The 27952-nt window shown below is 38.8% G+C and overlaps 2 protein-coding genes across 3 annotated transcripts in view; both read right to left on the bottom strand.

The window, feature by feature from the left end:
• The window catches only part of bmp3 (bone morphogenetic protein 3), a 458962-nt gene extending 447681 nt beyond the window's left edge, over nt 1-11281 (bottom strand). Inside the window, exons 1-3 of one of the 2 annotated variants that reach the window (XR_011916382.1) lie at nt 10656-11281; nt 7485-8410; nt 1911-3622 (exon numbers count right to left, since the gene is read on the bottom strand). Coding sequence is in view for 1 of the 2 variants with exons in the window: in XM_072387321.1 (XP_072243422.1) it covers nt 3431-3622; nt 7485-8410; nt 10656-10932 (1395 nt within the window). In the remaining variant the exon portion in view is untranslated. Of the gene's footprint in view, nt 1-810; nt 3623-7484; nt 8411-10655 lie in introns of those variants that run through there. The other variant, XM_072387321.1, reaches the window with a different exon arrangement.
• A 7571-nt stretch (nt 11282-18852) lies between these two features.
• Nucleotides 18853-27952, bottom strand: part of cfap299 (cilia and flagella associated protein 299) — an 80201-nt gene continuing 71101 nt past the window's right edge. The window contains exons 5-6 of the mRNA XM_072387297.1: nt 20834-20963; nt 18853-19069 (exon numbers count right to left, since the gene is read on the bottom strand). Of these exons, the coding sequence (XP_072243398.1) occupies nt 18977-19069; nt 20834-20963 (223 nt within the window). The 3' untranslated portion in view covers nt 18853-18976. The remainder of the gene's footprint in view (nt 19070-20833; nt 20964-27952) is intronic.

Raw genomic sequence — 27952 nt, 5'->3', positions numbered from 1 at the left:
ACACTTTTACACACTGGACAAGGCTTGGATAATGTAGTGATAAGATTGCCACCATTCATCAGGGTGACCTGGATTCAAATCCTGACACCCCTGCATGAAAGGTATTACCTCCAGTAGGGGTCCTTAGGCAAGACCCCCTTGTGTGGAAAACTGTTATTTATTGATATAAAGGGTAGTTTTTTGACAAAACAGTTATTCTACTCACGGAAAACCCAAAATACAGCAACATACTGTTAAAATAAATTATTATTGTTGATGCAGGGAAGTTCTTCAGTCACCAGTGGCAGAGTGGCAATGGAAATTTTACCTTTCTGGTGGAAGCGGAGGTGTTTGCATTGATGGCGGTCAGCTTCTCCCTCTCAGACAAAATGAAGGTGGTTCATTTGTAGATGCCTGAAAGCAGATCTGACTCTAGCTTTCTCAAAAGATAACTGCTGCTATCCTGACTGACGTGAATCATTCAACAACCAAACTCAATGATTGGAGTGAAATTGTAACAAAGCTATGGGAGGTGACTTGCCACCTTGTCTCTTTTTCAGTAGCATCACTGGTCGAAATGAAACTTAATACAATCAAGAGTTCATTATTTACTGAACACATACAGCACTATCTACAAATGCCTTTGTCTTGAGTAGTCTTATTGTGAATACTGTATAGGAAATGTAAATATCCATTTTTGGGGGGTATAAGCAAGCAAAAAGGAAAGCTTCTGTGTTTTTGGTATTGGATTTAGAGTAATTTGCTTTGTATGTGTGTTTTGAGTCACTACGTTTCACTACTTTTAGAGATGAAAAAAGTCCTTGACAGATGTGAGTCTTGCATACTTTTTATTAATTTCTTTGAATGCTCTGGAAGGAGGGTCGGAGCTCAGAGGAGGGGGACCTTTAAACAGTTCAACACACTTCCTTTCACATCAGTAGTGACAAATGTCCATCACAGATATAGAGACCAACAACATTCCAGAGCTGCGGTCCTCCTTTCCCAGATCACACCTCTACAATATATGCGACATACAGAAAATAAATAGATGCATGTTAAAGGTTTTTTTCCATATACAAATATATTTCATGAAGCTTATTGTACAAGCATTTCTTTTTTTTTTTACCTACAGCATTACATTTACAAGATAAGGAGCAGTCAGGTTGAGTAAACTGTAAAAATATAAATGTACTGCTTTATATATCAGAAGTTTTGACCTGGATTGACTCTCAAATGTAAAAAACGTAAAGCCTCACCTGTCAGCAGTAATCAGGTCTGCAGAACCAGAGAAGGCAACTGTTTTATAGGATGCAAGTATAAAGTCTGTATTGAGATGAGGAGGCACAACTTGAAAACATGTCAGTACAAAATATATAAAGCTAAACTATCTGCCCGTAGGTACTGGCACAAAATAAATGTCTCTGGAATATCAAAATAGTGAATAATCAGAAATACATTTCTGAATAATTCCCACATATTTATCAAAAGGATATGCACTATAGTCACTCTTTGAAGGCTATTAGTTTTGTACCATGGAAAAATGTTCTCAGCTGCTTGCTTTAACAGAGCTCCACTGCAACATGAGCTCAGTCATCTGAACGGCAGACCTGCTCTGAACAGGCCACAAATCAAATCGATAGCAGAGATCCACCCATTCACGAGGCACTTCCATTTCAAAGCGCAATAGAATGTTTTCAGCTGTGAGCTATATACAAAACAACGTACAAATCTATAAAAAACCCACAAAAAAACAAGTCTGGTGCTCTATTAAAGTTGAATAAATATTTGCTTTTATGACGTGTGACAATAACGCACAACTCTCTGCAATGTTGTTAACTGCACCTCCAGGTGTGCCTGTTTCACACTGCTGTTCTGATTCAAAGTACACGTGAACAAATAGCATACCCTCAAGTGATCTGTGTGAAATCCACTCTGTGTTTTAGCATCAGACTGAAGAATCGAGTGAAAACTGATCCCATCTCCTGGATTATCAAGTGTAGCTACTGAAGTAAGTTGGTGGTCCTTCCGAGATTGTACGGAAATTTGATTTCATTGAGAATTTTAATCATCATTCTAGGCTCAACTCCAAATAGGGTTAAAAATACCCAAAGGAGGCAGTGGCGAAACACCAAGCACATGGCATCGAAATGGCAGTTTACAAACCAATGAGTGAAGTCGTGATGACTAAGCTCCCTGTTCGCATAAACCATAGTCATATTTACTCAACTCAACCTTGCAGCTAGTTTTCAGTGAAAAAAAGGATATGTAAGGACAGCTGTTCCCAGATCTGCACGGTATTATGACTTTTTAACGATTGAGGAGATAAAGGAAGGATTCTGGAACTCTGTAAACTTTTTTTTCTTAAAACAAACAGACAAAAAAAGCAAACAAAATACAAAAATAACTGATAAAAATATTATTTGAAATTTGGAATATTATATGGTAGCAATGTGCTTTGAATCTTAACAAGTTTAACCTGTTATCAGGCTCCCACAAATTATGTTATTTTTTTGCAATCTTATCAGTTCCCGAAGGATTTCAGAGGCCCCCACAAGCATTGAGTAACTTTTAGAGCCTGGTGTGTCACAGCTGAGCACATGGGGACAGCCCCTGTTTAGTGTAGTAGTTTTTTTTTTCTGAAATGCTGTAAATTTGATGTTCACTCCTATTATCATAGTTAAGAAAATCACTATCAAAGTAGCTTACTCTCCTGCATATAATAAAGTCTTAGAATGTGGGAACTGTACAACTGCGGAGCAGTGATCTGAACACAAACCTGTAAGGTAATCTATCGTCTACATCACAAGTCTGGCTTTGGAACGTAATATAGCCCTCTATAGCAGCCAAGCCAATAGTTATAAAATATCTTCTCATATGGTGAATAACACAGTGATAGTACAGACATAAATACTTACATGTAGTAACAAAAACCATGCATGTGTGAGCAGAGGTGACTTTGTGGTAACAAGTGAAGACAACTTCAAGCTAGGAGAGAAAAAAACGAGTGACCTCAGAGGCATCAGTTCAAAAGTCAAAAAGTGACTATTTTCTCTCAGTTTTTTCCTCTTTTATGCCTCAGTTGATATTTGTATGATGTTGATGGTCAGTTTATGATTGCACCCACCCTGTTGCCACCCAGCAGATAACTGGGTAGCGATGATAGATACGCACATAAAGAGTGGTGCCGAAGGGTCAATTCCTGCAATCTAGGATCCCTCACACGATCCTTTTCTTCCCGTGAACAGACCAGTCTCCTCTTCACCTGGAACAACAGGCAGCACTCTCCTCCAGTGCAAAAGAGAAGTTGTGTTCAATGGATGTAGTTATGTGAGTGAGTGTACGACTGAGGAAACGGGAGGAGAGTCCGTTTTGCTGGCTACATGTATTGGTTTTTTTGCTCTCTGTGTGATATGACATGCGTGCTAACAGGCGTGAAAAAAAGGAAAGAGAACTATCGACAGGCGCAGGAGTCTACAGCCATGTTGGGGTAGACTTTCAGCACCACGTTCTTGTCCTCGTCAAAGAAGAGGATGCTGAGGGAGGACATCTTCTCTGGAACGCAGCATGGCTCGGGGATGCCTGGGACGACGCCCACAGCCCGCACTATACTCTGGATGGTTGCATGGTTAGAGGGCTTCAGAGCCTGAAGCACAGAGACAAAAAACAGTCACTTTACGGTCACTATCACTGTGTTCACAAATCAGTTTTTACACTGGATATGAATACATTTGTTTTGCAAAATGCTACTCACATTCAGGTCCCGCCCTGGTTTAACGCCCTGGTTGTCAAATGTCTTTTTCTTTTAACAAAGCAAAATTCCCTGTTAGGAAAACTCCAGCTAAAAGCTGAGATTACAAGAAAAAGTATCACTAGGCTAAAAACCTGAGCAGATAATGACACAATGTTTTTATTTCTTCTATCAAATTTGTGTAAAGTTCCACACTGTAAAAATCAGGGTGATCTTTTGGTAGAAATGTTTTCATTTGTGCAGAGTCACTTGGAAATTGTACCTTGAATCAATCAATTTATATCCAAAAGTGTTTTGAGTGGACTTTCTCACTGCCACTTTAAGGCTATCTTCCTTCGTTTTTATGCAGTAATAACAAACAATAGTAACATCCAAGCATTATACAAAGTCTCGTGGTTGCATCTGCAAACTGCATGTGGTGTCAAAATGGTGTTAATTTACATGATGCTGGAGTAGTAAAAAGAATGTTTTTTAGTCCTAACCATGAGGCTTTTTAGAAAAAAATCCCAACAAAGTGGTCTTTGATTTCTTACCCTGAACAAGTGACATTATTGCCTAAACCCAACCAGGAAATGACAAATTTTCATTATAAAGTGGTGCCATGTTGACACACACCTTAGGTAACCTGCAAAATGGTATGTGATAGTGGCATTATAAAAACAACATATTAACTTTAACCATGGTTACTTTCTTACCCAAAGCCCATAATCACACTGTCCGCTCCTCTCCTTCCTTCTAAACAAGACTTTATGGATTGTTGATGCAAACACTTTAGACTGATTTATCTATGCTCATATGAGTCATATTTCCCTCCTGCTGTATGTAGGGGCAGTAGTTTAACAGGAGGTATCTATGGGTATAAACAAACTAACACTGGCTAAAGCTGGGTCCTTTGGTGTTGTTTGCAGTCATTGCTGTTTGGGCATCGTTGGGGTAGCTGGTTGTAATTTTGATATTTGTGCATAAGGAAGTTGCACACTGAAACCTAAACTTACCGGCTTCAAAGCCTGGTAAAGTTAGTCAAAGGTTACAGAACGACCTCTAAGAGTTCAACAATAATGCACTTTCTGGCTGTAATTGTGTTTAGATAGTGTCTTGTGTAATGAGAGATTATTGCTGCCACTTCGGGCGCATTCACTTTAGGTTTTACCATTAAAGTTTCAGAATGTAGTTACATCTAGTGGCTCAATTTCCTAACTGTAACCAACTGAGTTCCCTCCAAATAAGGCTGGGAAACATGGATAAAAGATTCTCTCTTAAATTTTCCTGACAAACTTGAGATATAAAGTGTATATTTTTGTATTTTCTGCAAACATGACTTTTACGAATATACTTTTTGGGGAACTGTATGATTTCTTTAGTAACAAACATTACATTTTAGTTAGAAATATAGTTCATAGCTATATTTAGTTAAAGATATTTTTATGAGTGAAGGAACAAGAAAGCAATGACAAAAAAAAAGATAATTAATGACAGTTTGCTGTTTTAAACAACAGTTGTGGCAATATAAGTGTGGATTTCTGAGTTTACAATGTGTTCTTGATATAGAAACTGATGCAGATTTCAGAATTTAGAATGCTGCAGCTGGCACGTTTCACAGTAATGTGGATTTATTTGCAGTCCATCAACTTTTTAGTTTTTATGTGGCAACAGTAATGTCTCTCAGTGATTTCAGCTGTATGTACATGTAAGATGACTCTTTGAAAGTTTGTCAAGTTGCAGGTATTTTACAGTTGTTCAGGAAGTGAACTGAGTGCACTCGCTGTTCTGGCAACCCAAGTGAAGAGAAAACAATCACGGTTTATCCTACACACTGCAACATTTATTGCAAGTTGTTTTTTTTTTTTATTGTGTAGACAAAGCTGCTAAGTTGCCAACAATAAGGAGACGCTCTGAATGAAGCCGTAAGTCACTGTGTTGCTCACAAACAGAGGTTGAAAGAGGGGGCGTGACTGTGCTGTCCGTGAGCTAAAATACACATTGGCCCAACTTTATGTGAGAAAACAAGTTATATAACATACGAAACGTTAAAAGAAAAAATACTGATATTATTTAAAAGTCAATATGCTGCCCGGCCCTGCTCTCACTTGCTCCCAAATTACTGTGATCCTGTTTGACCCTTTTGGGCTAATATAGGACCGTGGCTGGTAGGCAAGCAACGTGAACTGCTGCATGTTTTGGTTATAAACTGCTAGTTCACAGTTTATAACCAAACAACTATTGTTATCTTCATGTGATCTTACACATATTTAAACATAATTATGAATATTTTATTGTGCTTCTCATTAAACGTCTCACAGAGGACATTTAAAAAAAAAACACTAGTTTAGAGATCAGCAATATTTGTACACAGCTCAAAAACTTTGGTCAACTTTGGTCACATTGAACGGCGCCTTTTTGAATCTGTTTCTGATTCACACGGCGATTCCCCTCATATCCTCTCACACACTCTTAAAGAATCTGTGGCATCAAAGTTAAAAATGTTGGCTGTGATATTTGCATTTTGTGTTGTACTCATTCAGTGCATCAACATCATCTGAGGGCCTAAGTGCTGGCTCCATACTGATGGGGCTCCTCCCACACATCAAAAAACAACTAGGCAGAGCACCTTTTAATAGTAGCTATTTAGCAGCTTCTAAAACTTTAACCCGACAAAGGAGAAGAAAGAGAAAATTCACAGACTTTGTAGAAAACCTGCAGGAGAGGGAGGCGGTTGCCTTGAAGGCCCTGGGCCCTACTTCTGGGACTAATTACAACCAACTACAAAGACCGAAGGCTCCAACTAATGAATTAAGTGGATGGAGTTTTAGCATTCCGGCCATGTTTAAAATGCCTGTGATGCTATCTTGTAACATCACAGGTATTTTAAAGGAGCTCATCTTCAACATTGTGTGATGCGTAAGTTTCTTTCATTCATACTTTTGTATGTTGTTAGCGACATAAAAAACACGTAATGCTGCCTTCATGTGAACAACAACTCTCACGTTTCCTTCAGTGTCCTGCAGGTTGAGTGCAGGAGAACTTAACTTGAAAGCAACCTTCTTTATTTAATTACACCAATGTACCCTTGACATATATCTTCAAAAACTTCATGATCTTGATTCATGACATATATAGAGGTGGAGAAAATTAGGAAGATCTTCTCGCAGTGCAATCACTGTGGATGGTTTATCCTGGCAGTTGAAAATTAAAGCTCACAATGTTTGGCATCAGCTATAATGCAAGACAGGCATTTTTTTCTCATGTTAATGGTATCCAAGGTAATATAACACAGAGCTCTAACAGCAAACATTATCATGAGACTGTTGGATGCACTGATAGCCAAACCTTCTCTTTTTACATGTTCATCACACTGCATGCAGAGAGCTCAGTGGTTGAATATCAAATGTTTAGACTGATGTGTTTAGTTTTCTGTGGTGTATGGGGTGGAACAGCTTACGTTCCGGTGTCCTACAACGTGTTTATGAACGACTTGTTGACATGCATTTGCAACATGAGGTTTAAAACACTCATGTACAGTAAAAGTATAACAATAACCGTTAACAAAAACTGAATCATTAGATTTCAAGATGAAGCTGATGGTTCAAGAAAAGGCTTTTTCAGCACCACCATCTAGCTGCTAATTTGTAATATTGATATTGTTTGATCGAGAACTGAATTGTAATATTTCTGTTGTCAAACCCTTTTGGCTTGTGACCCCTTAAGAGCAAAGAAATATGATACACCCACTTATGCACTACAAGGTTCTGATTCTCACCTTTGGCATGGGGAACTGACAGGACCCCGAACAATAGAAGGCATCAAATGACTTGGGTGATATAATCCATTCACTCCATCCAATGTCAGCAAAGTCCACTTTCAGGTATCTCCGAGCGCAGTTCCTGGGCTCATTCCACTGCTTCTTTCGTGCCTTTTTAATCGTCTGCTCGTCGAACTGCAGCAGGGGCATCTTGTGCCGCTGATTCTTGCGTGTCTTTTTCCGGGGCCGGCGGGCCTGCTTGTTTTCAAAGGGCTCATATGGACTCGCCTCATCCCATCCGGTTGTCTTATATGGATACTCAGGCCCAGGGAGTTCATTGTTTTGCAAAGGGAGAAGAACATTCACCGAGCGCTTGTGTCGGGGATGCAGCTGCTCTTGCTCAGTGTTGTTTCGCTCTCGCAGTCCCACTTTGTGGAAGCTGTGTGAAACTGAGCCCTCACCTCCCACTGAGCTGTGTCTCTGGAGAGTGGCTACCACACTTTCAGGCTCTGAAATGGCAGAGTCGTTGGCATAAACCAGGATGTAAGGTGAGCGATCCGACAGGAGCTTCTTCCACGGCTGAGGCCCTTGTGAAGCAACATCAATCCCAATGAGCAGCTCGTCATGGTGCTTGGCCTGATTGACCACACGAGTTATGTCCTTCCACTGCCACGATATGAAGTCCCTGTAGAGGGTGGACACATTGATCCGAAAGTGTCCTAGACTTCTCATCTTGTTGTCCACAGAGGCGAAGCTCCAGATGACCATGTGGATGTGGCTGTGTTTCCTGGGACCATGGCGGGAGCAGCTTTTGGACCTGGAGCACCCCTTGGTGCTGTTCTGAAGGTCTCCAATATAATAATGAAGAGTAGCTGACAGAATGTCTTCTGACTTGGTGAGTGAGGTGAGGTTGAAAATCTGCAGCTGTCTCTTGTTTATAGTACCTGTGTATATAATAAGTAATACTATTTAGACAATGCAAAGTAGTTGTACATAATTTCAACAACTGACTGTGGCCAGTCTATGTAATGATAATAAAAATGATTAAGATTGAGACAAATTAACAATTCTTGAATGTGTTTACACTTTTCAGATCCAAGATTCTCTCAGCCATGCTGATTCTGTTAGTTTTGTCTGCCCAGATCATGAAATATTTGTCTCTATCTCCATACAATGAAACTTGGATTGTGGCTCTGAAAACCTTTTAAAAGGATTCCTTACTCAGGATAATCCAGAAAACTCACTTTTTGGAAAGATAGTAGTTTCACTGAGAAAAATGTTATCTTTGAAGAAACACAGTTGTTGCAGTACTTTAAGTCTCGAGTTACATACTTAAAACTTCCACCATCTGCACTATATTGTGCTGGAAACAGATTTTTCATGATATCTAAAAACTTTGATGATAAAAACACATTATAAATGTTACAGTGCTGTGCAAAAGTCTTGAGATGCGCCTCATTTCTTTATATTTTCTCCCATGCAGACAGACTTTCTTGTAATCTTGTGGTCCTGAAGAATAGTTCTCCAGGCTTTTCTGAAGTTTTTTCATTGTTTTTCTGTGCACAATGGCTGCTTTTTCATTTATTTTCAGTCCAGTCCCTGTACTTTACCATTGTAAGAGGTATGTGTTTTTTTGTTTGTCAAGTCATTTCACTCTGACCTATGGAATCATTCTTGCCCCAAAAGGCACCTAACTCAAGGGATGAACCCATTTTAAATGGTAAGAGCGATTAGCTAAAAAAAACTTGATATGTCTCAGCATGGTGTTTAATGTGTCCTTAAAAGATATTAAACTGAACAAGTGGAGGACAAAAGAAGAAGTGTCGGCGCTATAAACTATCTACAGTAGATGAACAGTATCTATAAGTGATGCCCCTGAGAAAGAGGAAAAATCCAGCAAAGACCTGACGCAGGACCTGAGAGATGCATCTGGACCTTCAGCTGATCCAGCTACTGTTCACTGAAGCCTCATCAGAAATGGTCTCTATGGAAGGGTGGCTGTCAAGAAGCCGTTCTTAAGGAAGGGAAACAGGGAGAAAAGGCTGAGCTATGCCAAATGACACAAGAAGTGGACTGAAAATCAGTGGCAACAGGTCTTATGGAGGGATGAATGCTCCCCAGAGCCTGGACCTCAACATTATTGAAGCAGTGTGGGATCATCTGAGAGAGAACGGAACAAAAGGCAGCCAACATCCAAAGAAGAGCTTTGGGATGTCCTTCAAGAAGCCTGGAGAACTATTCCTGAAGACTACTCAAAGAAATATAGAGGCTCATACCAAATATTATCAAGCTTGTTAGAAATGATTTTGCCTTATAGACTGTATTTTATATTTTGTTTGAGCATCAATTCTCTGTTTGTGGCAATATTTTGAGAAATTAAGTGTCTAAGACTTTCGCACTGTGCTGTATTTGTTATTTGGGCGAAGTTGTTCTTTTTATGGTGTGACATACAGCCACCAGTCGACAGGAGGCAGTAGACAACAATCTAGAAACGTTTACTTAAAGTTGAAGCTGATTGTCCTCAACAGTATCCACATCCAAGTGATAATAACACAACGCGCGCGTATAAATTTAAGAGTTCATGAGACTACATTTTTCATGAAATTTAGTAGAGAAAAACACTAAGACAAAAAGCAGCTTTAATACAGATGCGGTGCAAACTCCAGTTCTACTGCAGCACAAACTGGCTGGACAACTGCCAGATCCTGGCTCGGGGTAAAAAGCAATTTAGACTATCTGAGAGTGAAATCTTGAGATGTGAAAACAATTGTGTCGCCAAACGATTTAGCGTTGCATGCAATGGACTGATTCGAATCTTTCTTTCTGGCAAAAGAAAGGGGTAACAGGTTGACACATTTCCATGACTGGATTAACAGGTGTATTTCAGTTTCAGTGGAATAAACCAGCACATAAAATAATAAACGTTTGTGTTCTTTCTCAGTTGTAAACTGAATCAGACACGGACGCGTTTGTCTCCATACTTTAAAGAAAGGCGTTTATCAGTACCGAAATGACGCAAATGCTGTGAACTCGTTGAAGTGTAGATTATTCCAGTTAAACAAGGTCGAAAGTAATGTTTCCAGATCAGCTGTTTATCTTTGACATTTATAGAACAGCACATTTCTGTGTGTCCTCCCCATACTGTTAGAAGTGAGTCTTCTTAATATGCGTAAAGTTATGGATACATACCCCAGTGCGCTTTGAAACTGCGAACAGTGTTGCCGTCCCTAAATGGATATCCAGCACGGTTGTACTTTGCGTAAAGCATCTGCATATGCTCTGTCAGTGTATCCTGTAAAAGCACGTCTTGATCGCCCTCCGTCGTGTCCTTTTTATCCATCGAATGCGTAAAATCCACCCTTTGCCTCTCGGGGACACTGTCTGTTTTCAGCATTGCGCAATATCCAACACACAGATAACTCCATCCGTAAAGCAACAAGAGAACAAATCGAGAGTAGAATGCCATGCTTTAAAGAAAATAAAGGTAGCAACAGGAAAAATAACAGCTGTGGACAAACTAGCACCTCTCCAAAAGTGTCCTCCTATTTCCAAAAAAGCATACCATCACACGAGGAGCCCAATGTTTGGAAATGACACGCTATCATCACCTTTGACATCAGTCATAACAAGACAGGAATATGCGTTATCCGAGTTGTCTCTCTGCTTTTGATCAATTCTAACTATGAGTCGCACAGGAGAAGGTGTGAAATAGCAGATGCGGCTGCTCACACACCGACGCTCTCAGTTTGGAGCTGTGAGTTGGTTTCAGGACCAACAGCCAACCGTCTCAGCTTTCATTGAAGGTAAAGCATGTTGTGCTTGGTATTATAGGGCTTGAGGGACCAGCTGGGTATTCCTCACACACTCGCACACACACACACGATCAGAGAGACAGAGACAGAGAGAGAGACAGAGAGAGAGAGAGAGAGAGAGAGAGAGAGAGAGAGAGAGAGAGAGAGAGAGAGAGAGAGAGAGAGAGAGAGAGAGAGAGAGAGAGCTTCCCGTTCACAGTGCATTAACGCACGTTCAGCCTGGGGAAAAATTATCGTCATCGAGAGCAGAAGGGGGCTGTTTTCTCGGTTGATTTAAATCAGATAGCGCAAGATAAAATATCTTAATAAACAGAATTCCACCGATTTATTGAACCGGTTTCAATGCGTGAACTGCTGCCACAGAGCAGCCCCTCCGTGCGTAATTTCTGCTCCGCAGACCTGTGCGTCTGGGCCGCGTTGCTGAATGAGGCAGCTTATTGTCGGCATTAAAGGCTTTCTTTCCTATTTAGTTCAGTTCAATGGAGTTAAGCACACACATCCTGTACCATCACGGTCCGATCCGGATGCTGTACTGTCCCCCGCCTCCCCTAAAACAGCCCATCAGGCGGGGTTTAAACACCCCATCCAGCCGCTCTCTACCACCCCCCGTCACTGGTTGTCTTTCAGGGGCAGTCGGGAGGAAATGATTAGTGCATTTCCCCGCCCGTGGACATCTGATGGCAATAATATTAGCATGCCGTGTTCTTCATAGCACTCCACATACTGAATGGATTTAACCATTTCCACTGTGAGGAGATGAACAGGGGAGCATCAGCAAACAGCAGCAGCAAAATGACAGCAGAGTGAAGTCAGAGGCAGTTACTCACTCAGTCTCTCGGTGAACTTTTCTCCACACCTGCAGAAAATCTCAAATTAAGTTAAAGATCACAACTGCTTAGCTGTTCTGCAACCAAATAGATTTGATCAATGTTGCTAATTTTCGAAATCAGGATATTTCCACATTACATATTTCAGACTCCTCTCAGGAGTATCAAAAAGTAATTGGACTGTCACATTTTGTAGTTCTTGATTAAAGAACCTTTGGCAGGCTCATTTAATCTTGCAATGATCCCACAAGCTTGGCACATCTTTATTCTGGAAGTGTCTCATTCTTTGCAGCAGAAACGTTCAAGCCCACCCAGGTTGGACGGAGAGTGAACAGCCATTTTCACATGTCTCCAGGCATACTTCAATCAGTTCAGTTTTTCAGTTTGGTTGTAGGTATGCCTCATTTTTTTTGCTCTGTTGATGCATAAACCTTCACCATAGCCTCAAATTGAAAGTCTTTATTTAACCAGGAAAAAAAATACTTTTGAAAGGAATTCCTGGCCAAGAACGTAAACAGAATACAACCATACAGACATGACAAATAATTATAAACAACCCAAACATTTGCATCAACTTTTAAGTGATCTTAAGTTGATTTGCATCCTTAAATTCCAATATTTGTGAAGCAGATTGCAAGCAAAGGGAGCTGCATATTTCAATACCTCCCAGTTCCGTATTGGCCCTGGCAGCAGTAAGCTTTTTTCTGAAAGATGTAGGTCTGTAGATAAGGAAGAAGCAGTCCCAGATTAGACTTGTAAACACAGAACATGCCAATGATTGAATCTATGAGTAAACAAGAAATACCATCCAACACCAGAATACAACAAGCAGTGGTGAGTAAGGAATTTAGTAGTAATGATAGACATTAGGGCTCCCTTTTAGACTCTATAATATATCACTATAAACCAGCAGATATGAAGGTAGCTGCTGCAAACCTCTTTAAATGAAAGACGCAACTTGCTTCTAAAACAAAAAGCTACTTTCAGCTTTAGTTTTTATACTTGCTGAATATGAATATTAAAAGATAAAGAATTACTAATTCGCACACACTTTTTCGGAATAGTTGACAAATAATTCCATTTTTTGTCATCAGATCTGAGGATATTACTTCTCTGGGTCTGGACTCTTTACTTTGTGAAAGCATTAACAAACATTTTGATAGCTGAACATTCTGGTTTAGTTATTAAATCACAAACATTGTCTATTGTTTCTCCCTATTTCCCTGTTTAATTTCTTTTATTGTGCTTCATATAATTTCAGGCTTTGGCATATTTTTTTACTCACTGAAAAAGTTGCATGAATACCTCGTAATGGTGCATTCATAATTGTTGTCTGGAGTTGCACAAATAAGTTCTGTTTGGTGGAGTTCCGCACTGATGGCCATCCTTTGGGAAGACAATTTCCACAAAGGATCTCAGGATATTGTTCATAGTGACAGCTGGCTTGTTGGTGACCTGTATGACCAAGGCCCTTTGTCTGCTTACTATGCTTGGCAGCTAGACCAAGGAGGTCTGTTGGTTAATCCAAACATCTTGCACTTCAAAATGATGGATGCAACTGCGATTTCAGGCTCTTTAAACTACGGAGATTTTCTTGTGTCTTTATCCGTATCTTAGCCTTGACACAGTCCTGTCTCACAGGTCTGCAGACAATTCTTTTGACCTTAATGCTGTTTTTTTGCTGACATCAAGCATGAACTGTTAGACCTCACACGGACAGGCGTGTACCATCTTAATAATATTAAAGCAATGAAATAAGACACAGTTGGACTCCAGAAAAGTTTTAGAAGCATCTTAAGAACCACTGACAGAAGTAGTATGTATCAGAACTCAGTTGTGTTATCAGCAGGAGTCTGATGTGAATGGGACGTTTCAGAATTCTCTCTTAACTACAGAAACATGCCCTAACTTTATAAATTTTCATTGTGGAGAAATGTGCTAAGAGTGACGAGCAAAGAAATTTAATCAGTTTTATGGTGAGTATGATATGAGACATTTGGAATACTTAATGGGGTCTACAGATGCTGCAGGAGATTGAGTGATCGTCCATCAGTCAGGAGGTTGCTGCTTTAATTCATAATCTACATAGAGCGAGAAACTCCTTCCTTATGAACTGCCCCACTTGTAAGTTGCTTTGTTTGACATGTTTGGTAAATAAATGTAGTTTAATGGGTTTGAAAACATTTTGTCTGTAATGCATTCATTCAAAATGTTGAAACCTAAATAATCTGAAGAGCAAAATAAGGCAGACATGACTTCATCCATGAGGATGGGTTACCATGAGCTAATACTAGTGCATTGCAAAAAAACCCCATCTTTATTACATCTTTGTTTACGGTCTTTCCAGTACTACCATTCTTTTGAATTAAATATTCTAGAGTACACTGTTAATAAGTACTAAAAATGAACGTGGACTTTCAACAGCATTTAGGCAGAATAAAAAGCTGCAATTTATCGGCATGAAAGAGTATTTCCTGTCAAACAGACGCCTACGCTTACTCACTGATACTATGAGTGGAGTAGGTTGGTGGAGTGATGACAATCCACGTTGTCACACTTCAGTGTATTTAAACTATTGATCTCTTCGATGAACTTTGGGTTCAAAAAGTATAAATAACCTTCAACATCGTTCACCACCAATTTATGTAATAGGGATTTATTCAAAAATACTTTAAAGAGACAGATTTTACTACACTTATTAAATTAATAGTACCAAGTTGGTAGACACTGACAAATCACATTAACCCCATTGTCATTTTACTGAGATTTGGTGTCATCCAAATTATAGTAATTTATCATAAAATACTGAAAGTTCACTGTACAATCACTTAAAATTACAAGAGTTTTTGCAAAATTAGTTTCTGTATTAAAGACTGAGACTAATTCTAGGTGCAAAGGTATGCCATAAAGAGGTGACTGGGATTTTTTGTTTAGCTGTTCTGCTATATACATGAATAATGGTGAATTGTTCAAACTAATTAAAAGACAAAGTATTTTTTCAAATATATCAATAGTTTCCTGCCCTCGCACAGTAGCTTAATTTATGTACGTAGCTTTGAGTAGGCTAAAGACCTATAGTGATTGCTCACATGATGATGATGTTGTGCACTTTTTATAAGTGTTTATCCATCTGACTTGTGTAAATTTTGTGCAAAAATTAAATGACAAGCTTCAGAAGCTTCACACTGAAATGTATATGAGATTCACAGTTAAAGTCATCAGTACCTTCATGTTGGATTTGATGCAGAGTCTCCATCTGTGGCTAAAATGTTGCTGCTCTTGAGTCATCAAACGCTTGCTGGTAAAATAAAATAAAAATATACACAAAAAGACACAGAAGAGACATTTTTCTAGCTAAACTGAGTTTGTATCTTAGAGAGTGTTGAATAGTGTCTCAGCTACTCAAAGCCCAGTTCAGTGTGAATCCACCTCTTTACCTCATGGTGTGTATATTAGGGGCAAGTCAGGCCTCAAACTAATAAAACCATGCTTCAGTTAAAACCCCAACAGCTTAAAAGCCCAATAAAAGAAATGAAGGGGATATAACTATTTAACTTTAATTTTATTAAGAAATCATTACTCTGTACAGACCTATGATCTATCTGAGTGAGTTCCAGTGATTTTTTTTTTAAATACGGCCTCCTCAGAAACATGTAAAGGGCAACCACATTTCATGAGTAATACACTTGTGTGCTTATTTGACCATCTACTGGCATTTTAGGCTGTCTTTTTTATGTGCACATCTGTTGTTTTGATTGGCAGGTGTTTGGAACGACTGATGCAGCCTCAAGGAAGGGAGGGAAGAGCCGGAAGGTCTACCACAATTTCCAGACCACATGGATGAGCTGCAAACAGGCCTTTAAAAAATATATATATATATGTAATCAAAAACTACAACTTCAAAAGCACATTTGGAGGACAGAAAATGAGAAAATAGTTTAAAAAGGCACTTCCTCTGCAACCAATCATGTTGTTTTTTATACATCCTTCCTATAACCTCATTTCCACCAGCATTAATTTGTCATCACAGGGCCAGATCTAACATCTTGTAAAAAAAAAAAAAGAAAAACACTCACACACACAAACAGAAAGAATCACACTGACTGAGACAACCCCAAACAAGGCATTCATTCCCCAAACCCCTGCTTTTACAGAACCAGAACCCAAAAACCTCATGTCACCACACATATTGTTTAAATGAAGCCAAAAGGCTCCAATTCAGTCAAAACAGACAAACAGATGCAGCTAGTGGAAGTTTGCTCTGGTATCAAAGCTATCTGAGGCACATTGGGATTAACTAATTTGTTTGAACCTTGTGACTTTCTGGGAAAGGAAATCACAACGTAGGGGAAATAAATATAGGACATGAATATGTTGGTACAGTGTCGGTTTAAAAGAAAAAGTGTGCTTGTTTAAGTCTTGTAAAGTTTGATAAAAAAAAACACATTTTCTAAACAAAAATATCTTTTTTTTGTCTGCATTAAACAAACAAGATACAACATGTTGGGTATCCGTCACTGTCTGTCAGGTTGTTTCTTTGTTAGGGCGAGCTGTTTCTCTGTGTTTCCAGTCTTTATGCTAAGCTCAGTAAACCAGCTGATGATTATCAATTGTTGGATTTGTAGATACCTACAACAAAAACTTAGTGGAGACTATTTTTTTCTTATTTCAGTCCATCCTGTTACTATTTTCTCTGATCTCCATTTCTCTACAGGATGCTCAACAAAACCATTATCACCTGGAAGAATGTATTCAAAATTGAAGAAAAAGAAGTTTTAGAAAATCTTTAACTCAAGACTGATGGAACAAAGTTTTAATTACCAATATGTTATACTTCATCTGTTCCTTGTTGTTGTTCGATGGCTAGTCACACAGATTTGGTTAAAATAAGCTCACACACGGGGGCCGTTTTTAATACAGGATCAAACGCCATGAAAAAGAGGTTTAACCATGTCCTTTCCCACTAAATTGCATTAACCCTTACCCCTTTGCAAGCTCACCATTTCTTTGCATGGAGACTTTGCCTTCAACACAACAGCAAACAGCATGGGATAATTTTTTATCTGTTTTATACTTAGAATCCATACAGAAGTTGGGATGTGGTGTAAAATGTAAATAAAGACAGAATGAAATGATTTGCAAATCTCACAAATCATTACTTTTTTTCAAATAGAGCATAGAAATCATATCAAATGTTAAAAGTGTATATGAAATAAAAACTGTTTCCTGAGAAATATCAGCTCATCTTGAATGTAATGGCAGCAACGCGTCTTAAAAAAGTTGGGACAGGGCAGCCAAATATTGGAAACATAAATGGTACTAAAAAGAAACAGCTGGAAGAACGTGTTGCAGCTAACTGGGTGAATTGGCGGCAGGTCAGTAATATGATTAACACCTTAAAGAGCACCTTAGAGAGGCAGAGTCTGTTAGAAGTAAGGAAGGGTAGCTCAGCAATCTGCACAAAACTAGATCGATCAATTGTGGAGCAACTTGAGAAAAATGTCTTTGAATATGCCATCATCTACTTATTATGATGATGATTATCTCAGGCAGCGCTGCATAAAAAACAGACATGATTCTGCATGTCTGTTCATGCTGAGCAGCTAGAATTCTTTATCAGACAATAATTTCACAACACTCCTCCCCCAAAGAAACTGGTCTCCTCAGTTCCCTTTTCTTTCTCAAAGTGTTGCTGCCATTAAATTCAAGAAAATGTTCCAACATTTCATAAATTTTCTATGTTCTATTGTTAATCAAAGATTTGTGTAAGAGATCAGCAAATTATTGCACTTGGCTTAAATTCTATGCAGCATCCAAGCTTTTTTTTGGAATTGTGGTGGTACAATGTAAGGTATAATGAGCCTGTCAGAGCAAAGTATTTTACTTGCTACAGAAGTTTGTCCTATGTTTCCACATCAAAATTGTCCAGCGTTTACGGGCAATAACTTTCTTGCTCAATGTGGGTCTGACTGTTTTTATGTTATTAATAATCAAATAGAAGTAAGATTAGAGCTCAGGTTAAAGCTCCAAAACATGTGCAGAGAGTTTCTTGGAGACCACATCAAAGTGTCCCTTCCCGCTTTGCACCTTCAGACTCCACACAATACATATGTACATATAATACAAACAGTAAAGACCCTGTAATTTGTTGACATGAAGACATAGATAATGTTATTTCTTGTGAGACTGATTCCTTCCATGTGTTTCAGTGTAATAGGCCAAAAGCAAACTTCTTCAATTTCAAAAGAGTTTTTACAGAAGATTATTTGTGGAGTTGTAATGCATTAGAAAATGTCTGTCAGTGACTAATATGTAAATGATAAAGCACTTTGATGTCCTGCATGCATCTGGGAACATGCGGAATGCTTTGAGCCCATTACCCACTCTTCTAGTCCAATTGGTGCTACCGCAGCCTGAGGGAGGACATAAAAGCAACCCTCATCATCTTTCAAAGCTCTTACGCCTTTAATTTGTTTAGACAAACAGCCAAAAACATGCCATGCCAAACGCAGGCACAGGCCTGAGGTCCCTGAGCAGGTTCTTGCCCCTAACTAAGACTGCTGGCATGTGGAATATCTGTGGAATATGGAAAATAAAGGAGAATTTTAAGCACAAAATAATACATAAAAGCTCAGGCTGGTTGCACGTAAACTTTCCAGCTCTCCCAACAGTCCATCCACGTCTTCCTCTGGGAATCCTCAGTTTACAGCCATTTTTTTACTGCAGCACCTCCACCCAGATGGCATGTGTGATATGAGGGGAAGAGTTTGCAAATGATGGTGCAACTACAGCAACTCAGTCAAATTAGAGGCTTCCAGTGCTCTCCAATATTTGCCATATGCAAGCCTGTGTCGGCAGCAGCCTCTGAAGCTCAGACCGTTCTGATGTTGTGGTCGTACAGAACAACATGGATGTAGAGGTCCGACTGTAGGCCCGTCCTACTGGAGTCCTCGCCAGGATCAGACTGAAACAAGAGTTAGAGCAGTTAGTAGAGCTTATTTGCACAGTGTTAGCTGTAGTTTACGAAAGTGAATTAAGACTAAATGCAAAGGTTATTTTTATTTTGTTTCATTTTTGATAACAGAACATTTTTGTCTTTTTTTAAGTGAGCCCATATGAGCATATGTGGGACTGATCTCAAAATTGAACAAGAAATCAGTTTTTTTCTACTCCATCTTAAACCTTTCATCCCAACAGACATGAGAACTGAAAGTACGAGTTAAAAGACACGAAAAGTAACATGGAGCCACATAGCTGGCATCGAATCTCAGTGGGTCTGGACTTGTAACTTTAAACATTCCCATTACACCAATTCATTAGATTTAACAAGTTCATTAGATGAAATGATAAAGATACCGACTGAGTAAATGCAGTGGCAGCCACAGACAACATGTTAGCCGTTAAACAGAATACATCTCAGTACAATAACAGCTTTAATAAGGGGGAGGCCAAGTGCAGCATAATTTGACAGCGACTGTAACCGTTCATTTTCCGAGATGTTTTGTGTTACTTTGATTGTCAAAGCTGACACAACCCCCAAACGAAGATGTGAAGCCACTTCCAGCTGGAAACATTTATTCAGAGTCAGAGTGTGTCAGAAGTTTCTGGTGGGAGTGAATCCACAGGGCAACTATTACACTCAATTTACACTTTTACCTCAAACATACTTGTGGGTGTCCCAATATATGAGGCAATCTTCTTTTGTGAGTTCAAAAGAGTGTCAGTAAAAATAGAAGGATAAAATCTACTCAATTTATCACAGGCGGGAATGATGTTTCTGTTCTATTTTCTGGATACCAAAATGTGTTATTAATGTTCACATCATCTAAGTATTTATTAAGACATTTTTTCTTTTGCATCCAAACTAATCGAGTCATTGTCTTTAACTAATGAAAACCCCTCCACCTACCAACTAGGTAAAATTAGGTTGATGCAATGCCTAATTTTTAAGGTTAACTTGCAGATCTGCGGCCAGTGAACAGCTAGTGCTCTAATAGAGGGTTAAAAACTAAACGGCTCTGTTCTGCTCCAAGCCATGCCAATCTGGGCTGAGCTGAGCTGGGTTTTTGGGCACATGGGCGGTTTGCTGTGTCTGGCTTCCTATGCCTTCGCTTGTGTTTTTAATAGACAGCCTGGTCGGGGCGGTGCTCGACCACAGCTAGAACACTGTGCTGCCATTTTGGCGCTCGGCCTCAAAAACGCAGTCCCCACAGCTCTGTCTGCAATTTCAAAATAGTTCAGCCCCACCAACTACTTCCCTTCCCCCCAGCAAAGAGGGAAACTGGAGAGAAAAAAACCCATCTCTGTCAGTGGTTATTCTTCTAGGGCCCTGTCTGACTGAGAGTAAAGGAAGCACCTGTCTCGACCCCTTGATCCTCCATTCTTTGTGCAGGTGGAAAGCAAATATCTTCCCCTCCCACCGACTTCTTTATCTCTCTCAGTCTCTCCAGCCACCTCTCCTTTAGAAAAGGCTCCCATTGGAACTTGGGTTATCTGTGTCTTCTTTTAAAAACCGCTTCAACATGCACTGGTACAACTTGTGGACAATGGGAGAATGTAGGTAATATTGGTGATTTAAAACAAACCTGAGACACAGGGTCAACCTGTTCCACGTGAAAGAAAGAGGATCTCAACAGTTTTCCTAGAACATTTTTACAACCGTGGAACAGGTGACAAGACCTAATTAGTTGTACCATTTGTCTCCCTGGGGTCTAAAAGCAAAACATACCGAAGGGTCCACATTCAGAATCTTTTTGTCCCTCTTGTTCTTGAAGAGAAGGCCATTAGGATCGTCATAAATCACCTCAAAGTTGGAGCTGGAGTTGGATGTGGACACAAGCGTCTTCCAGTTGTAGTAACTATGGAAAAGAAGGGCAACAGCATTGTTAAATCAATTGGATTAAGTCATTAATGAAGCTTGAAGGTGTTCACTAATAGTAAGTGCTACTACGACACTGATGTACCACTAACTCTCCTCACAGCAAGCCTCCAATGAAAATTAAAACTAGTTGGCAATATCAGTTTGAGTATTCTTTAGGGCTGCACGTCAGTTTCAGATTGAATGTGTTCATTTTCCTCACTGCTTTCTTCTTCCACCCAGATGCCTTCGTGGCGTTGCTGCCTTTGTGTTTAAATCCAGAACTGTGCAGGGCCGGTGACAAATACACATTGAAGTGATCAGGTATGACTAAACTACATGAGTGGTAGCTTTGTGTTGCACTATTTTGTCTTTTTGGACCCACTCAAATATGCCCTTTAATCTGCTGGCAGAGTTATACTTGCTTCTGTTCATATTTAAGTAGACACAGCAGCTAAAGTCTACTGGAAAAGTTGCTAAATGTTTCCGAAATGATGTAAATCATTCATTCATACACTGTATATTTATACAGCTGAATTCCCTATTAAACAGCTCTCATTTATTAGTTTAAAGATCTTTTTCTGCTGTCACACTGCAAAGCGACTGCATTTTCAGGGCATTTTTTGAGGTTGCTGCTTAGCTTACAGAAATTTTTTATTTATTTTATAGCCTTTGCATCATCTAGAAGAATTACTCACCACATAAGTACAAGATGCACTGATTTCAGATACATTTAAATGTGAAATCATCACTTCAAGGTAAACTTCCTAGTGTCATTGGTCTGACTCTGGTTTGGATTTTGTCTTTTTAATTTAGGTCTGATGTCTTCTGGTTTTGTCACATTTATCTTAATTATCTTTTCTACTGGTTTTGTTTTATTACTGCTTTTTGTTAGTTAGTAACAGTGTTCAGTGTTTCCATGTTCTTTTTCATTTTATGAAGACCTTTCTTTGTTCTCTCCAGATAATTTTGCTTCTGCCTTTGCCCCACAGCTTGAATCACTTTCTCATTACCACATCTGCCGTTTCTTACAGATTGCTTATGTCAGTAAATATTCTGCTCGGTTTCCTTTACTCAACACTAGAACATTGTTATTTCTTTAAGTTTCTAAAAACTAAACTAACTAAAAAGTTAGTTTTCTGTTTGTGTCCTTTTTCAACCACACATCGTGACACCCTCAAAGTAACAAACCGCAAAGACAGCACTGCATGCGTACAAAGCAGCTCATGGGTATTGCTGCTACTCGCTCTTGCTGGACAATAACGTCAACTTATTGTCCCTCTTAAGAGTAATCTTTTTTCAATCATAAAAAATAAGGGAAATAGTCTGAGAAGTCACTAGATTTTGATACAAAAGTCACTCTGAGTATGCAAAAATGATTTCTTTTCATGTTTTCCTGTGAGAAACAGAAGGGAGGTGGTCAGTTCTGGTGTCCTGATTAGGCACCTCTCCACATCGGCTGTCATTTAAAAATTTTAAAGTGTTTTTAATTGCAATCAGAAAAGTCAAAGGGGCTGTATTACAGAAATTAAAGCAAAAAGTATATATGTTTTAATTTCATGTGGAAGTTGATAGGCGCTTTGTGCTTTTTTGGATATTTTTCCTGTAAAGGCTCAGACTGTAGAAGGCTTTAAAACAACAGAAGCGCCGCACTGGGATCATGACTCAGCATCTCTCACTGAGGCCAGACATTAATCACCAACACAATGATAAAATCTGTATGAATCAATATTCTGTTGCAGATTTAAAAAAGAACTTTGCAGAAAATGGAAAGTAACCTGCAGAATGACATATCTTTGATAAGCTGGGGAGAAGTAAAAAGTCTGTTTCCAATTTGATCTACTTTACTGTGACTTACTCAGTAAGTCACAGTAAAGCTGTGACTAATAAGTAAGTGAAACCAAAGAGTAGTTTGAATTCCAAAATGAATTAATGCTTAATTTACAGCATCTGAATGAAGCTGCTCTGCTCTTTGGTTCTCTGTTATTTCTGATTAAGCAAAGAAAAATTGTGCAACTCTGCTGCAAGTCCAAAGTGTTTGGATTTAGACTTGCACGTTCAAGTTTTTTGTCATGATTATCATATGATCATTCTGAATTTGAGCAACATGTTTTAAAAAATGTTTGGACATGAGCATCCATAATAAACTACTGCTCAGGTAAAGTGTTTAGAAGTAAAAATCAGGAGGGTTAAACCACCTCTGGAGTAAAATGAAACAACACAATCTCAGTCCAGAGAGTGAAATAGGTATGGTCCACAGAGCAAAGCGTCACAGATTCATAGTAAAGGCTCAACATTTTTTAAATATCTACACTTCCAAGGCTACAAAAAGATCATATGCCTATGATTAAGATTACTATATTGTCATGTAGTCACAATTACTCCTCCACATTAGAACCGTCCAGGTTGGCACCTGTTGAACACACATATGCAGCTCCCAGGACTGCCACCCCTCCAGCTATCAGTCCACCAATCTTTTTGAGCAGCAAGAGCGGGAATTGAACCTTCCGGTTATAGGACGAACCACTCTAATCACTGAGCCACGGCTGCCCGTATCTGAATTAAGTGACTGTCACCCTTCATCAAGAACAGTAAAGTTACTAAACTTCCAAGACTCCAAGACTGTGACATACCAACGTTTTCCTTTGCAAAATGTAAGCTTGTTACAATTTGCATTGTAAAACTTCATGTGAAACTGTCAGAAATGTGCGCAGCTACTAAATGTTACCAAAGGCTTATAAAGAGGCAGGAAGGGGTGGACATTAACCACAGACTGCCTCGAGTGAGGAACATGGTTTAGTCCTATCTAACCCAACTTGTCACTTACTTTTCAGCATTGCTCTCAGCCATAGTTTGTTAAGGTTAGACATATTAAATACATGTTTAGGTTAAGACATCAATAAAAAAAATGAGTTGGAATAAAAGAATAAAAAAAATTCACAATATGGATAAAATAATTGAATAAATTATATTCAGGCTGTCTGAACACTTGCATATCTTGTACAGAACAACAAGCAATGAAAACATTACCATCTCACAATTTCTTGGCCTTTGTTGTTGCACCACGACACTCTGGCCATGTGGACAAATGTACCAATTACATGGTTTTTGTGAGATTAGAAAATGTGTGAATAGATAAAAAAATGTTAGAATAAAATTTCTCCACAAAATAATACAAATAATTTGATCATTTCTTATTTTTTTTATATAAAACAAATTATTCCATAATGGAAATCCTTGCATAGGGTGAGAAATACTGCTGAAAAAAAACAAGATCCAGAACATTTTTATCTAAAGTGGCTGTCAAAGAAGATAATGTTAAAGTACGAAGGAATCAAGTCTGCATCTGTGAAGCGTGCATTAGAGCTCATCACATGTGTAACTTGTACTTTTCCAAAGGTGCCATTAATACTGAACAATGTACAGTGTAAATGTGCCCCTTTACTATTCTTAAACATGTTGCAAATATGCATTTTGTGAGAGGACATTTGAAATTAAGGTAGAGTTTAAAGGATCTGTAAACCATTGCATTGTGTTTTCCGCAACAACCCGATATTTGAGAAAACAAGCTTGGCACTATAATGAGCAACAAACTGCGCTGACAGCTTTTTAATCTTATTACAGAAAGTGTCTTCTATAAAGCTATAATCTTCAGACATAAGTGACGATTTTAAGTGATTCTCATCATTAACTGTTCACATCTTTAGCGGACAACGTATGTCACACTCTTTGTAACTGAAGGTTGAGAGCCCTGGCTCTTTCCCAGGAGCAGTTTGCGGTCCAACAACAAAGTTTGAGCTCAGAGAGGCCACACGATGTAAATCCGAGAAGAGTTACACTGTGTTTGAGACTTGTAGGGGCTGAAGGTGCAACAGCAAGCTGTAAATATGGGAGCATAACATGATGGAATGCTGCCAGCATTCTACAGGTTATATTTTACTTGCTGTAATGCTTTGCTCAAGCTAATAAATAATTAGAAGCAGATGTAAATAATCCACATTATATCAAATCCATCTCAAAATGTTTACATTACAATTGTAAGACTCCCATAAAATTCCCAAATTTTTTTCTGTTCAGCTGCTGTGAAGACGTTTTCTCCAGAATCAGTTTTGGAGGAAATCTCTCAGACACATACAACCTGTCCACAAACACCAATTTGCATTTGAGCCATGAAAATAATTTCTGCTTGCTACAAAGTACAAGAAAATATAAAGCACAGTAGAAGCAATCTATTACTTACCCATGTGGCCTTTTTCATGGCCCACACACCCCCACTATGCAATTTTAGGAAATGTAAATGCATATCTTTACAGAATGGTCAGAGGCCAAGTATTCCAGCCAATCACAGGTGACTTTATTGCTGGTGTCTGGACGATATATTTACCTGGACTGGTTGCCTGTTATACACTAAAAAACAGACATTCAGAATAGAAGCAGGCTGAGCTCCATGTCAGCCTCTTGAAGCTCACTCCAAAATTCAATGTTGTGACACAGAGACCCAGATTCTACCCCTGAAAAAAACTAACTAAACACAACAAATGTTGACCAAAGTACAGAAATATAACTTGATAGAAGGGAGATTCCTCAAAATGTATAAGACTATAATTAAAAACTATTTAATTGTAGATCTCCTGAAAAAAGAATAAATGGCATTGTTGAAAGAAAAATGCTCACTGAGTCAGAACAGTGCAGCAGCCCTTTCACTGTTTTCACAAATGAAGACAAAAAATAAGAGAAGAAAGAAAGAAATAAACCTCTCACGCAGTCTCATAGCCCAACATGGCCCCATCCAAACTTTTTTGAGAGGTTGTAATGACATCAATTTTAAGATGAGATGATATTTTCCATGAAATGGCAAAACGCCTCACTTTCAACATTTGACATGTTTTCTGTGTTCCATTATTGATCAAATATTGGTTTATGAGATTAGAAAATGATTCCATTCTGTTTCGAATTTACATTTTACATTGTCCCAAGTCTTTTAGAATCAGTATTGAACTTAGTATTACAATTGACCTCAGAAAATGTGACACTGGACACTGTCTGATGTTTCAGCTATCGTTCAACCATCTCCTGCCTGCTGTCAGAGTAATCTTCTCCTCCAAGAAAAACATACCCTGTATGCCTCAGAATGGTCCAAACTGTGTGGGGAAATACACTGATGCATAAAATTATAAGGTATGACATGACCAGAGGTCTGGCATTTTTTTCCCAGCTGCCAACAGAGCCGAGTAAAACAGGTTCAGAATAGAATGCTGCAATGCCCCAATTATGAAATACAAATTGAGGTTTTTCCTTTAAAACTCTGAAGAAAATTATATTGTCTGAGCCTTGCTTTCAGACATATGCATCCTTCTTCTCTTTGTAAATTAAATCTGACAGTGTTTCAGTGACTATTTATACCGAAATGCCATACGACAATTAACATTTCTTTGGTAAACCACTTTTACTCCATGGTGAACCACTTACATTTGCAAGAGAAGTGGGACAGATGTGATATATTTTAACACTGAACATGAAAAAGACTGACGGAAAGGTGGTGAAAAAAGAAAAGAAATCTTGTACATTTGTGACTTAAACGTGTTCATAGATCCCTCCTTCCTCACTGTCCTATATGAATGGTCACCAGGGCAACTAACTTCACGGTTGGTGCATATTTGGTCACAAAGAAAGCTTAAGCAGCTGGAGGGCACCACACCCAGACACATGGACCAGTAAAAGTGTGAGAACCTGGATTTGGTGGAAACAATGACGGTGCTCTTAGCCTTAGGTCCTGGTTCCCAATGCATTTACCATGACTGTTTGACACGTGCACTGTATTCTTTCACTTTCCACAGTTACTGTACTTAGCTCTATTGTTATCTCCAGGTGGTCATTTTCCAGGGTAACGTCAACAGTCTCATTATAGGGCTCAGAGGAGCTGGACTCTGAGCGCTGAATGATATATATCATAAAAGAGCAAATACCATGTGTATTCAGGGTTTTTTGTGGCAGTAGTTACTGTTTCAAATGTAAATCACAAAGGCCTCGTCAATGCTGTGAGGCGCCGTGTAAGGAGCTAAAATTATTGTGGAGTTTCATCAGCTGAGCACCAACCCATATCTAACCATGTATCTTCTCTACTTTCAGTTTCTTATCATTGATGCTTTCATTTTAGAATGTATTTATGAATGTTTTTTAAATGGTTAGTGTTAAATTCACAACTGTGAAGACTTGCTGCTTGGGTGCTTTTTTTTTACAGGTTATTGACTATTGTGTTGTTTATGGTCATTTCTCCCAACATCCGACAAGATTTAAATATGAAACGACAAATAGGAGTTCACTCTCCACTCCACTCTTCTTTATATCAAGAACAAAAATAAAAGTATCTACAGATCAATCCCTGCGTGATTCTTATGATTTGCAACATTATTTCAACAGGCTACTTGGTTATGTGATATCACCTGGAAATCTATTGCAATAAATGTGCCTGAAACAGAAGCTTCCACTGAATTAAAAATATCTTTTCCCCCTCCTACTCACCTGGTCTATCGTGCTCTCTTTTTCTGCAGATTACCCTGATTAGTCTTCTTTCCTTTCTGTCATCCAAATGGTAAACATAAAAGAAAACTGAATTCAAAGTTGATCCAAATAAATTTACAATTTACAACATTATGCTAACTGAATATCAGCTTGTTATGAGAATGCAGTCATTCATAAGAGCTTTTATGGAAAACTGGACATTTCTAAAGAAAGGGTTTGATCCAGTACTTGAACTCATTGTGCATTAACTACATCAAATACTATATGCAATACGGAAAACCTCAACTCTGAGAGATATTCTGACAACTTTTGCTGAATTAATCAAGTGCATTAGTTAATTATCTTTCAAGTGGGTGAACAGCTCAGACAGGCAGTCAAGGCAGTGTCAGAGACTCAACAATTACAATCCCTCACCATCATCTCTGAGTTTAGCTGGAAGTCGCTTACTTTTGTCAGTGCTTTGTTCTC

The sequence above is a fragment of the Leuresthes tenuis genome, unplaced genomic scaffold (assembly GCF_036924035.1).
Source record: "Leuresthes tenuis unplaced genomic scaffold, fLeuTen1.0.hap1 SCAF_6, whole genome shotgun sequence".
NCBI classification, from domain to species: domain Eukaryota; kingdom Metazoa; phylum Chordata; class Actinopteri; order Atheriniformes; family Atherinopsidae; genus Leuresthes; species Leuresthes tenuis.
This window is presented reverse-complemented; position numbering and strand designations above follow the sequence as displayed.